Source organism: Macaca fascicularis, chromosome 16, assembly GCF_037993035.2.
Source record: "Macaca fascicularis isolate 582-1 chromosome 16, T2T-MFA8v1.1".
In the NCBI taxonomy this organism is placed as follows: domain Eukaryota; kingdom Metazoa; phylum Chordata; class Mammalia; order Primates; family Cercopithecidae; genus Macaca; species Macaca fascicularis.
Genome location: NC_088390.1, coordinates 42,047,912 through 42,058,337, shown reverse-complemented (window position 1 = coordinate 42,058,337; position 10,426 = coordinate 42,047,912). Strand labels below are relative to the sequence as shown.

Sequence of the window (10,426 nt, the reverse complement as noted above, 5' to 3'; positions counted from 1 at the left end):
CTCCAGCACAATCACATGGTTAGTGTGGGCAGTGGGGCAGGTTCTTCAGAGAAAGCGGGGATCATGGTGCTAACAGAGCTGCTGGGAGAACTGGGACCCACCCAGACCTGTGCCTGCCTGTGAGTTCTGAAGGTCTGACACTTTCTTTTTCTTTCTTTTTTTTTTTTGAGACGGAGTCTCGCTCTGTCACCCAGGCTGGAGTGCAGTGGCCGGATCTCACCTCACTGCGAGCTCTGCCTCCCGGGTTCACGCCATTCTCCTGCCTCAGCCTCCCGAGTAGCTGGGACTACAGGCGCCCGCCACCACGCCCGGCTAGTTTTTTTGTATTTTTTTAGTAGAGACAGGGTTTCACAATGTTAGCCAGGATGGTCTCGATCTCCTGACCTTGTGATCTGCCCGTCTTGGCCTCCCAAAGTGCTGGGATTACAGGCTTGAGCCACCGCGCCCGGCCAATGGTCTGACACTTTCACATACATTATTCCTTTATCCCTCACAACACACCAAAGAGGTAAACATTATTGTCCCCATTTTACGGTTGAGAAACTAAGGCACAGAGAGCCTAGGTAGTATATGAGGGTCACACAGCATTTAAGGCTAAACTCATGAGTGTCGTGCTCTATTGCTATGTCTGTTTCATTCCCATTCTCCTGTACTCACTAAACACCAAGGGGTATGGCAACTCCTACCCCTGCTTTCCCTGCACTCCCCCAAAGTTCCCACTTGGTCAGCCCCGTAAGAGAAACCAGCCCCAGCCTCTCCTCCCTCTCCCTCTGCTCTGCAGGGCAGTCCTTGCCTGTTGGGAAGGGTTAACAAGGAGTGTTTGTAGCAGCCGCGGTCTCCAAGGAGAGGGGAGGAAAAGCAGAGTGGGGAGGCCGGCAGCCACCCCAGGCTCCGTGGCCGCAGCCAGCAGAGGGTAGGAGGCAGCCAGCTTGATCTGTCCAGCCCTGGGGGAAGAGAGGAGTGTCCTCACCTCCACCCGGCCTGAGAAGGGTGAACTCTGAGTGGACTGGGCAGTCTGAGAGCAAGGTCGCTGCAGGGCCACCAGGGAAAGCTGTGGCAAGGACTGAGGAATGTGGGGGAGCAGGGGCTGGGCCTGGCCTGGTGGCTGAAGCCAGTGGCAAGTAGCAGCATTGGAAGTCCGGGGCTCTCAGCGAGTACAGGGGAACCTCGGAATCAGGGAGAACCCAGCCGAAACCCAGCAGCGGTGGGAGGAGAGAGGTGGCAGTGGGAGGGGGGAGGTGTCCACCTCCTCCGCTGCTGGGGTCCAGCCATGTCCCAGCCTGCGGGAGGCAGGAGGAGGCCCGGGACCCTAGAGCCACCTGTGTGCAGTATCCGGCCTTTCAAGTCCAGCGAGCAGTACCTGGAGGCCATGAAGGAAGACCTGGCTGAATGGCTTCGCGACCTCTATGGGCTGGACATCGACTCGACCAACTTCCTGCAGGTGCTGGAGACGGGCCTGGTGCTGTGCCGGCATGCCAACGCTGTCACTGACGCTGCCCTGGCCTTCCTGGCTGAGGCACCTGCCCGAGCCCAGAAGATTCCCATGCCCCGGGTCGGGGTCTCCTGCAATGGGGCCGCCCAGCCAGGTACCTTCCAGGCCAGGGACAACGTCTCCAACTTCATCCAGTGGTGTCGAAAGGAGATGGGCATCCAAGGTAACCACGCTGCACCCCCTTCCCCATCCCAGATGCTTATCTTGGGGGGTATTCATCTTTTCTCAAATGCACAGGCTAGGTCTGGGGGGCAGGATCCTGGGTCCTCATTCTAGATTTGCCTTGAACCACCTCTTTTTTTCATGCCTCAATCTCCCCACTTCATAGTAAATTCTCAATAAATAAATATGTTGATGATTGATAAATGCTGATGATTACTTCAGTAAGCATATATCAAGCACCTGTTCTGTGCTGAGCACTTTGCTGGGCGCCAAGGACACAGAGGAAAGAGACCCAGCGCCCAGTGAATTCATGGTCTAGCAAGAGAGGCAGAAGGCCAGGCGCGGTGGCTCACGCCTGTAATCCCAACACTTTCGGAGGCTGAGATGGGTGGATCACCTGAGGTCAGGAGTTCAAGACCAGCCCGGCCTAACATGGCAAAACCCTGTCTCTACTAAAAATATAAAAATTAGCTGGGCATGGTGGCAGGCTGAGATAGGAGAATTGCCTGAACCCAGGAGGCAGAGGTTGCAGTGAGCTGAGATGGCGCCACTGCACTCCAACCTGGGTGACAGAGGGAAAGTCTGTCTCAAAAAAAAAAAAAAAAAAAAGAGAGAGGCAAAGGGATAGATATGTAAATTAAAGGCCTGAAGTAGAGGTGTAGTGCTGGGAGCCAGGGGAGGAAACAGCAGCCTGATTAGGTGGAATGGGGCGGAGAAAGGTTGCCTCATAAAGGAAGGAGATTTGGCCTGAGTCTTTTTTTGTTTGTTTGTTTTGTTTTTGAGACTGAATCTCACTCTGTCACGCAGGCTGGAGTACAGTGGCGTGATCTTGGCTCACTGCAACCTCCACCTCCCGGGTTCAAGCGATTACTTGTGCCTCAGTCTCCTGAGTAGCTGGGATTACAGGCGCCCACCACCACGCCTGGCTAATTTTTGCATTTTCAGTAGAGATGGGGTTTCACTATGTTGGCCAGGCTGGTCTCGAACTCCTGACCTCAAGTGATCCGTCCGCCTTGGCCTCCCAAAGTGCTGGGATTACAGGTGTGAGCCACCACACCCGGCTGGCCTGAGTCTCCAGGAATAAATATAATTTTGTAGGAAGGAAATTCTAAGCAGGGGGGACGACAGGGGCAAAGGCGCAGAAAAAGCACAATGTGTGAATGACTGGGGGGAGCCTGGTGGGGAGGGCACAGGGCTAGGATGAGGAGAGAACACAGGAGGAGACAGATGGGATGACGCCAGGGAGGGGCACCGTCATGCTGGGGCTTGTAGAGTTCAGGGAGTGACATGTCAGGATCCTTCATCTCCTTGGCCTTGAAACCAGGAATGGGATAAGACTGGATGTTGCGCCATCCTCCTGGCCAAAGGTGGCAGGGGTGAGACTGGGGAAAGGGTGCGGCCTGGGCTACTGGCTGGTGGCTGGGCACTGAGGAGCAGAATTGGAAGGTTAATAGAAGCTAGTGCTTTAAGGAATGCCTGCATGTGCGGAACATTGTGAATGGTTAACAACTGTTAGCATATCCAATCTTTACAACAACCCCATGAAACAGACTACATCCCCATTTTACAGAAGAGGAAACTGAGGCTCAGGGTCTAGCTCAAGGTCATGCGGTTGGTAGTGAGTCAGGACTCCAGCCTTAGTGGTTGGCTCCAGAGCATGTCCTCAGTGTGCCTGGTTGGGCCTGGGTGGGAGCTGAGTTTGAGATGCCTGGCGGAGATTGGAGGGGAGAGGCGTGGGTGGAAAGTGGAACAAACCGCTTCCTGCTCCTGGACCCACCCAGGCAAACTGAGTGGGGAGAGGGGAAGGTGGAGTTCATCCTTCTCTCACTCACACTCACAGCCAGTCTCCAGGTGCCTTTGCTTTGCTGTCACCTCTTCCCACCCGCAGCCTGTCCTGTGAGATGGGCCGCGTGTCTGTACCCAGCACCTGAGCAATTCCGCCCAGACCCCTCCTAGGGGGCTGACTTGACCCCAAGATTCTGAGACCCAAACCACTCCCCATGTGACATGTCAGGATCCTTGCTGCCCCAGACCGGGGATGACCCCAGGGTTTCCTCCCCGCTCGCCCCTGCCCGGAGGCTCAGGTCGTCTGGGGGCTCACGCTGCTTCTGCCCTTTTCTCCCCGCCTCCACTCCAGAGGTGCTGATGTTCGAGACGGAAGACTTGGTGCAGCGCAAGAACGTGAAGAACGTGTTGCTGTGTTTGCTGGAGCTGGGCCGCCGGGCGTGGCGCTTTGGCGTTGCGGCGCCCACCCTCGTGCAGCTGGAGGAGGAGATCGAGGAGGAGGTGCGGAGGGAACTGGCCCTGCCTCCGCCCGACCCCTTGCCGCCAGCGCCCCCCAGGCGCCAGCCCTGCCACTTCCGGAACCTGGACCAGATGGTGAGGGGCTCTGCACACGCCCTCAGGGCCCCCTTCCCTTTGTCCTTCGTGCTCCTCTCCCCAATCCCACTCCAGCCCCCTCTAATCCACCCGCTTCTTGAGCTCCACTGTCCACCCTGACACGAATTCACTGTGTGGCCTTAAGGGACGGTTCCACTCTGAGCCTCAACCCTAACCACCCGTAGTAATTAATGGCCATGTCATTTCTCAAGCATTCTTACCAGCCCAGCACTGGATGCCCCTCTCATTTAACCTCTGCTGCGACAGTTTTCAAGAACACGGACGGTGGCACTCTCTGAGACACCTTGGTTCAAGTCTTAGTTCCACTGCTTTGCAGCTTGCCTGACTTAGGGCAAATTATTTAACCTCTCTGTGTCTGGCTTCCCTTATCTGCAGCATGAGGACAGTAACAGCACCTACCTTCATTTAAACGAACCAGCACATACAAAGTGCTTGGAACAGGGTCTGCACAGAGGGTCGCTTCACAGCAGTTAGTTCTGTGTGGTTAACCCCTGGGGAAAATGGAGCTCAGGCAGGTTTCTTAATGAAAAGCCTATGATGCGGTGGATGCAGGGCACTGACCCCAGCCTGTCAGATCCCACAGTCCCCCCGTGACACTCCGCTGCTTCCATCAGCTGACCCATGAGGGCTCTGGACCTCATGGTAGGTAGGTCCATGGGTGACCACCCAGGTCTCTTCTCACTGGGTCATTTACAGCCTTATCCACTCCCTCCTTCCTTCTCAGCCCCCAGCCCTGACCTCAGCAGAAACCTCAGGGGTGACTGTGGGGGCAGGTAGGCCCCCCATTTTGACCCAGAGTGGGGAAAAGAGAGGGCTGAGTTCACCACCCGCCCGCAGGTGCAGAACCTTGTGAGCCAATGCACGTGCCCGGTGCAGTTCTCCATGGTCAAAGTGTCTGAGGGGAAGTACCGTGTGGGTGACTCCAACACCCTCATCTTCATCCGGGTAAGTCCAGGCTGGGGGTCAAGGGACCCCCAGAATAGGGTTTCTTGCCCAGGCTTGGGACAATGACAGTAAGTCCCCCAGAATATGGGACTTTGCCCAGGCTTAATGGCAATGACAGTAAGTCATCATTCACCCCAAGCCATCAGGCCTTGGAGCTCTCCTTCTCTCCCTGGGAGAATTCCAGGAGATCCCTGGCAAAGGTGACAAGACTATCTCTTCCTCCCATCAGGGCAGCCAGAGCCAGCACCCTCCCTCTCCGCCACCATGGCCCAGTCTAGAGCGGGTTCTCAGGCGGAGTGGGGTATGGAGAAGGGTGCTCACACTTTTCCATTCCACTCCACCCACAGGCTTGATTAGAGGAAGCGGCTTGAGAACCCCAAGTTTGGTTTCAGTGCATGGCCCCAGCCACACAGACCCCATAATTCCACCCCCACCACTTGCCTGGGGGTACATTCAGCAGTGAGTAGCAGCACAGGTCTGAAATGTGCCTTCCATCCCAATACCTGGCCTCACCAGAAACGGTCTGTACCCACGGGAATGGCTAGCAGCTCGGGTCATGGCCCAGCCCTTTCCTGGGGCACAGGCCACACCTGGGAGCAGAGCCAGCCTTCTGGGCCCTCCCCTAGACCTGAGGCAACAGCCCTGTGATGCAGATAGGGGCAAGAACTTGTGGCCCCACTTTCCAAGACAGGAAGCTGAAGCTTGAAGAGACATGTAACTTGCCTGAGGGTGGAGTGGGATCAGGACTCCCATGGGCTCTCCCACACAGGCCACAGAGGCAAAGCCAGTGGCATTAGGGTCCCATTTTGGACACAGGCATGTGTAGATGCAAAACTGTTTACAGCGAAAGGAGCGCTCTGGGGGCAGCCTCTGCAATGCTTTTGGGATCCCTTGTCCAGTTGTGGGACAGCTTTCAGCCTGGCCCCCACCCTTGACCGCATGTGTTATCTGATGCCAGTCATGGAGGAGGAGATTTGGGCTGCCTTTTTACGGCACACACATACATCTATGTGTGGATGAGTACCTGGATGAGAGCATCCCCGAGTGGGTGCCGGAAGCCTGCAAGGTGGTCCAGGAAGAGAGGCTGCCCTCCACCCTGCCCTCAACCTCACCCTTGCCCCCTCAGATCCTCCGGAACAATGTGATGGTACGTGTAGGGGGCGGCTGGGACACGCTGGGCCATTATCTGGACAAACATGACCCCTGCCGCTGCACATCCCTCTGTGAGTCCCCTGAGGGTCCTCTCCCTGCGGGGTTGGTTGAAAAGGCGTAACTCTGGGTTGGGAGGCTGGAGGCAGAGGTGGGAGGTATGTCTGATCTCCAGGGGGAAGAGGTATGTGGGGAGGCTGGAGGAAGGCAGGCAGTAGTTGGGCACAGTACAGTACTAAATGTCACCACAAGATGGTGTGCAACACACGCAGAAGCAGCATTTGGCCAGGGTACATTTTGGCAGAGCTTAGGTCTGGCTCTGGGATCTACAGTGTTGGTACCAAGTGTGACTTGGAAGGTCTTTAGTTCTTCCATAATCTCCATCAATGCCTCCAGCCACTCCAAATAAGCACATGCTCTAAGGGAAAGTTGTGTACCTGCACTACAAACATAGCTTTAAACAAATCCCCCAGCTGGGTCCCCAAGCCCCTCCTGTAAAGAAACTCTGGTGTTGCCACTGTAGGTCCCACTGTTTTTAGTGTGGGGTGTGGGGCATGGGACCACTGGGGGAGGAACAATGGGCCCCATCAGCAGGAATTGAACTCTTCTCTCCTCTCCTTTCTCCGGGGCACTGTTGGTAGCACACAAGCCAGGCAACTTCCTGAAGCCCCCGGCCCCACCAGTGCAGCATGAAGTAAGGGTACAGGATGGACCCTCACAGACCCAGCCTACGATGACCATCAGCCGCTCACAGAGCCCGCCACCCCCCGTGGACTGGAAGACATATGCCTCTTCAGGCCGAAGGCTGAGGTCCCCCACCCCATCCTCCCCCAGACCCCGCAGGGAACGGGGAGCAGGGACGGGGGCGTCCAGAGAGATGGCACCATTCCTGAGGTATGGGGAAGAGATAGGGAAGGGGCTCTTTTTCCTTTGGAGTGCACATTCTCAGAGGCCACCACACTCCAAGATAAGAGGAGCAGATCCCCAGCAGTGACTCTATCCCGAGACCACAGGTGTTTGGAACCAGAAGCACACCCAGTACCTTTGGGATAATGTGGTTACTTCATATGCCTTCCCATTTCACAGATGAGGCTCAGAAATGGAACAGACTTACTCAAGGTTTCCTACCATTTCACGGTAGAGCACAGACTAAGACAACCCATGCACTCCCCTCTGTCTCTCCACTGCCCTGCAACTGGTCTGGGGCCATCCCTCGAAGGATCTGAAGTCACCTCAGGCCAGGATCAGGCTTCCTTCTATCTGCTACACAGGGAACAAGGGCACATAGACTTAGGCAGTGACTGTCATAAGGAGGATTTCAAGGCAGTCAGGGAGGAGAGGGAGCATAGGTTTCATTCAGCGTGAAGTCGAGCCCCCTGGGTGTTCTCACTGGGGAAAGACCGTCACTTCCCCGAGCCAGGGACCACACTAGATGACCCTGCCGGCCTGAGGAGTCTCCCTTTGCAGCCTTGTGATTCTCCCTTTCAGGTGCCAGGAGAGGTCTCTCACCCCATCTTGGAGGCAGCCGACAGCTGGGGACAGCCCACCCAGCCCCCAGTCCTCGTCTTCCCAAAAGGGCCGAGACCCACAGTGCACCTTGTCAGGAAAGAGGGTGGATAGATACCCCCCTGGACTCCCCAGGGGAAGGATTCCCACATCTTGGGTTCATGAGAAAACAGACAGCCAAGGAACTGATGCCCGGAACCCCACCCCACAAAGACTCCGAGACATTGAGGCCACCACCAAAGGGATATCAGCAAGAGGACTATCTCCCCTGCCTCGTTCCTGTAGCCCAGCCAAGCAACTGGGCCTCAGGCTGCCACTCCAGGATAAGGCCAAGGGTGCGTTCTTCCAGTTCAGGGAGCCAGAGTCTGTCTGTTCTCCAACCCCTGTCCAAGACCTAACCAAGATCCCCATCCGGCTGCCCTCTCCTCACCCCCCGACACCAGGAAGGAGCTTTCCTGGTGCTACAAGTAGAAGTCCCGGGACAGAACTTGGGAGAGACCCCATTCCACTAAGGGCCGTCACTGCGGACCTGGCTGGGTCCACGCATGGGGACTGCTCTGTGAAAGTGAGGCAGGAGGACCAGCAGTTGGACATCCAGCTCATGGCAGAGGCCAAAGTGTCCCGGGACCTGGGCCCACAGGAGCAGGAGGGGCAGTACACACCTCTGCCCCTGGGCAGGAACAAGGAGCAAGCCATCTACTGTAGCCTTGAAGAGGAGATTTTGGGCAACATGAAGCTGCTAGAAGTCGGGAGTGCCTGTCTGCAGGGCACAAGGTCTGGGGTCATCCCTCGCAGTGGGGTCTATGTCCCCAGCCTGGGTGGGCGGTGGCCTGAGCCTGGGGGTCCTTATGACAAAGTCATCCAAGAACTGGCTCAGGGCCCCCCACCCCTCCTTAAAGTGGACCTGGAAGCCTGGAAGGCAGCCCCGACTGGCTCCCCTAAGCCAGCTGTTACCCCAGGACCGGGAAGCCTCAAAGGGAAGTTGGGAGCCATACAGAGTGGGCCCAGCACAAAGGCAAGCCTGAGTGCCAAGGGCACCCACATGAGGAAGGTCCCACCTCAGGGAGGGCAGGACTGCTCGGCCCCTACTGCGTCTGCCAGCCCGGAGGCCTCCACACCTTTGCCCTTGGACCCCAACTCTGACAAAGTCAAGGCATGTCTAAGTGAGGGCAGGAGAACTCTCCGGAAGCCCAAGAAGGTCCCGTCCATCTACAAGCTGAAGCTGAGACCCAGGATCCGGCCCCGAAGAGACCACAGGCCTGAGAAGCAGCCTTCACGAATCCCCAAGCCACTGGCCTATGTCTGCCTGGGTCCAGCCAGGCCGCCCCGCAGGGACAGACTGTTGAGAGCTGTGCTGGGCAGCAAGGGAGGGGAGGCATCCCGGGTGGACGGAGCTTCAGTAGGTGAGGAGGAGGAGGAAGGAAAGGAGAAAGAGCCAGCCGCTCCATTGGAGAGCAGGCCCCAGACTCCAGAGGACCTGCGACCTCACTGGCTTGATCAAGCTCCACTTCCACCTGAGGAGGAGTCCTGGGTCTGAGGCACATGAACGTGTCGGGGAGGAGGGAAGTAAAAAGAATGGCCATGTATACACTGGATTCACAGCTGTGGGAACAGAAGGGACGTTCCCTCATCTCCACACAGGGCCTTGGGCAGGAGTGGGTCAGAAGACAAATATAGACTCCATCTGCTCATCTGAGCAAAGGGGCAACCCACTGCTCTCACTCCAACTCCAGAGGTAGGCCGGGGCAGTGAGACCATCCTATATCTCATGACTCTCCCTCAGAACATCTCCCCACACTCCTGGCCTCTGGCCCCTGGCCATGCCCACCTGTTTCCATAACTCCCCTAAGTTATTAAATGCATGTGATTCTACCTTGAGCCCCAGCTTCTTTTTTTTTAAAGTTTAGAAACAGAGTCTTGCTCTGTCACCCAGGCTGGAGTGCAGTGGCACTATCATGGTTCACTGCAGCCTCGAACTCCCAGGCTTCAAGTGATCCTCTCACCTCAGTTTCCCAAGTAGCTGGGACTACAGGTAGGTGCCATGACACCTGGCTAATTTTATTTTATTTTATTTTTTAGAGATGGGGCCTTACTATGTTGTCCAGGCTGACCTCAAGCGATCTTCCTGCCTTGGCTTCCCAAAGCACTGGGATTAAAGATGTGAACAACTGAGCCCACCTCCCCCTTCCCCCTAGCTTCTTGAGCCCCTCTAGGACTGTGGTGGTGTGGGGAGGTATAGCTTCAGATGTTATCCCACTGCAGGAGATGGGGACTAGGAGGAAGGAGTTGGTGGTGAGAGAGGCTTCCTCTTTTGAGGCTCAGCCAATCTTTACAGGCAGCCCCATCTTTCCTGGAAGTGGCTGGTGGGTCAGCACCACGGACAGAGACATCCTGCCCTCAACACACACGCTTCTGGAAGGCACCCTTGCCCAAGACTTCAAAGCTTTGCTCTGGAGTTTGGGTCCTGAGATCACTCAGGGACAAGACGGGTGGCTGAAAGTGTTCCTAACACATCTACATCCAAGAAGTTATGACTGAGAGGCTGCAAAGTCTCAGCCTTGAGTGGGAAGGACGAGACGCAGACGGAGAAGCTGGGATTCAGTCCCATTATGGAAATTTTCCAGACTGGCAGGGGAGAAGTTCTGCTTCCCTTCTGAATGGTTTGAATTAGTTGGAGGGTTTGGGGTTAGGTGGAAAGGTGATACGTCCCAAACTCTTCACCGGTGGTCTCCCTGTTGACCTGGGCTTTGGGACTGGGGGCCACCTCACCAC

The 10,426-nt window shown here is 56.3% G+C and overlaps 1 protein-coding gene across 1 annotated transcript; it reads left to right on the top strand.

The window, feature by feature from the left end:
• The first annotated feature begins 855 nt into the window (after positions 1-855).
• On the top strand, positions 856-9,526 carry GAS2L2 (growth arrest specific 2 like 2). Its single transcript, XM_005583473.5, has 6 exons — positions 856-1,655; positions 3,792-4,033; positions 4,892-4,999; positions 6,126-6,222; positions 6,790-7,042; positions 7,637-9,526. Exons 1-6 carry the CDS (start codon positions 1,271-1,273, stop codon positions 9,189-9,191), a joined length of 2,640 nt encoding a protein of 879 aa, XP_005583530.3. The 5' UTR covers positions 856-1,270; the 3' UTR covers positions 9,192-9,526.
• Positions 9,527-10,426: the final 900 nt, after the last annotated feature.

Bases quoted from the DNA above. Each gene is read 5' to 3' on its own strand.
- GAS2L2 (XM_005583473.5), top strand. From the start codon at position 1,271: ATGTCCCAGCCTGCGGGAGGCAGGAGGAGGCCCGGGACCCTAGAGCCA. The intron at 1,656-3,791 runs GTAACCACGCTG...CCTCCACTCCAG, and splicing joins AAAGGAGATGGGCATCCAAG to AGGTGCTGATGTTCGAGACG. The intron at 5,000-6,125 runs GTAAGTCCAGGC...TTGCCCCCTCAG, and splicing joins ACACCCTCATCTTCATCCGG to ATCCTCCGGAACAATGTGAT.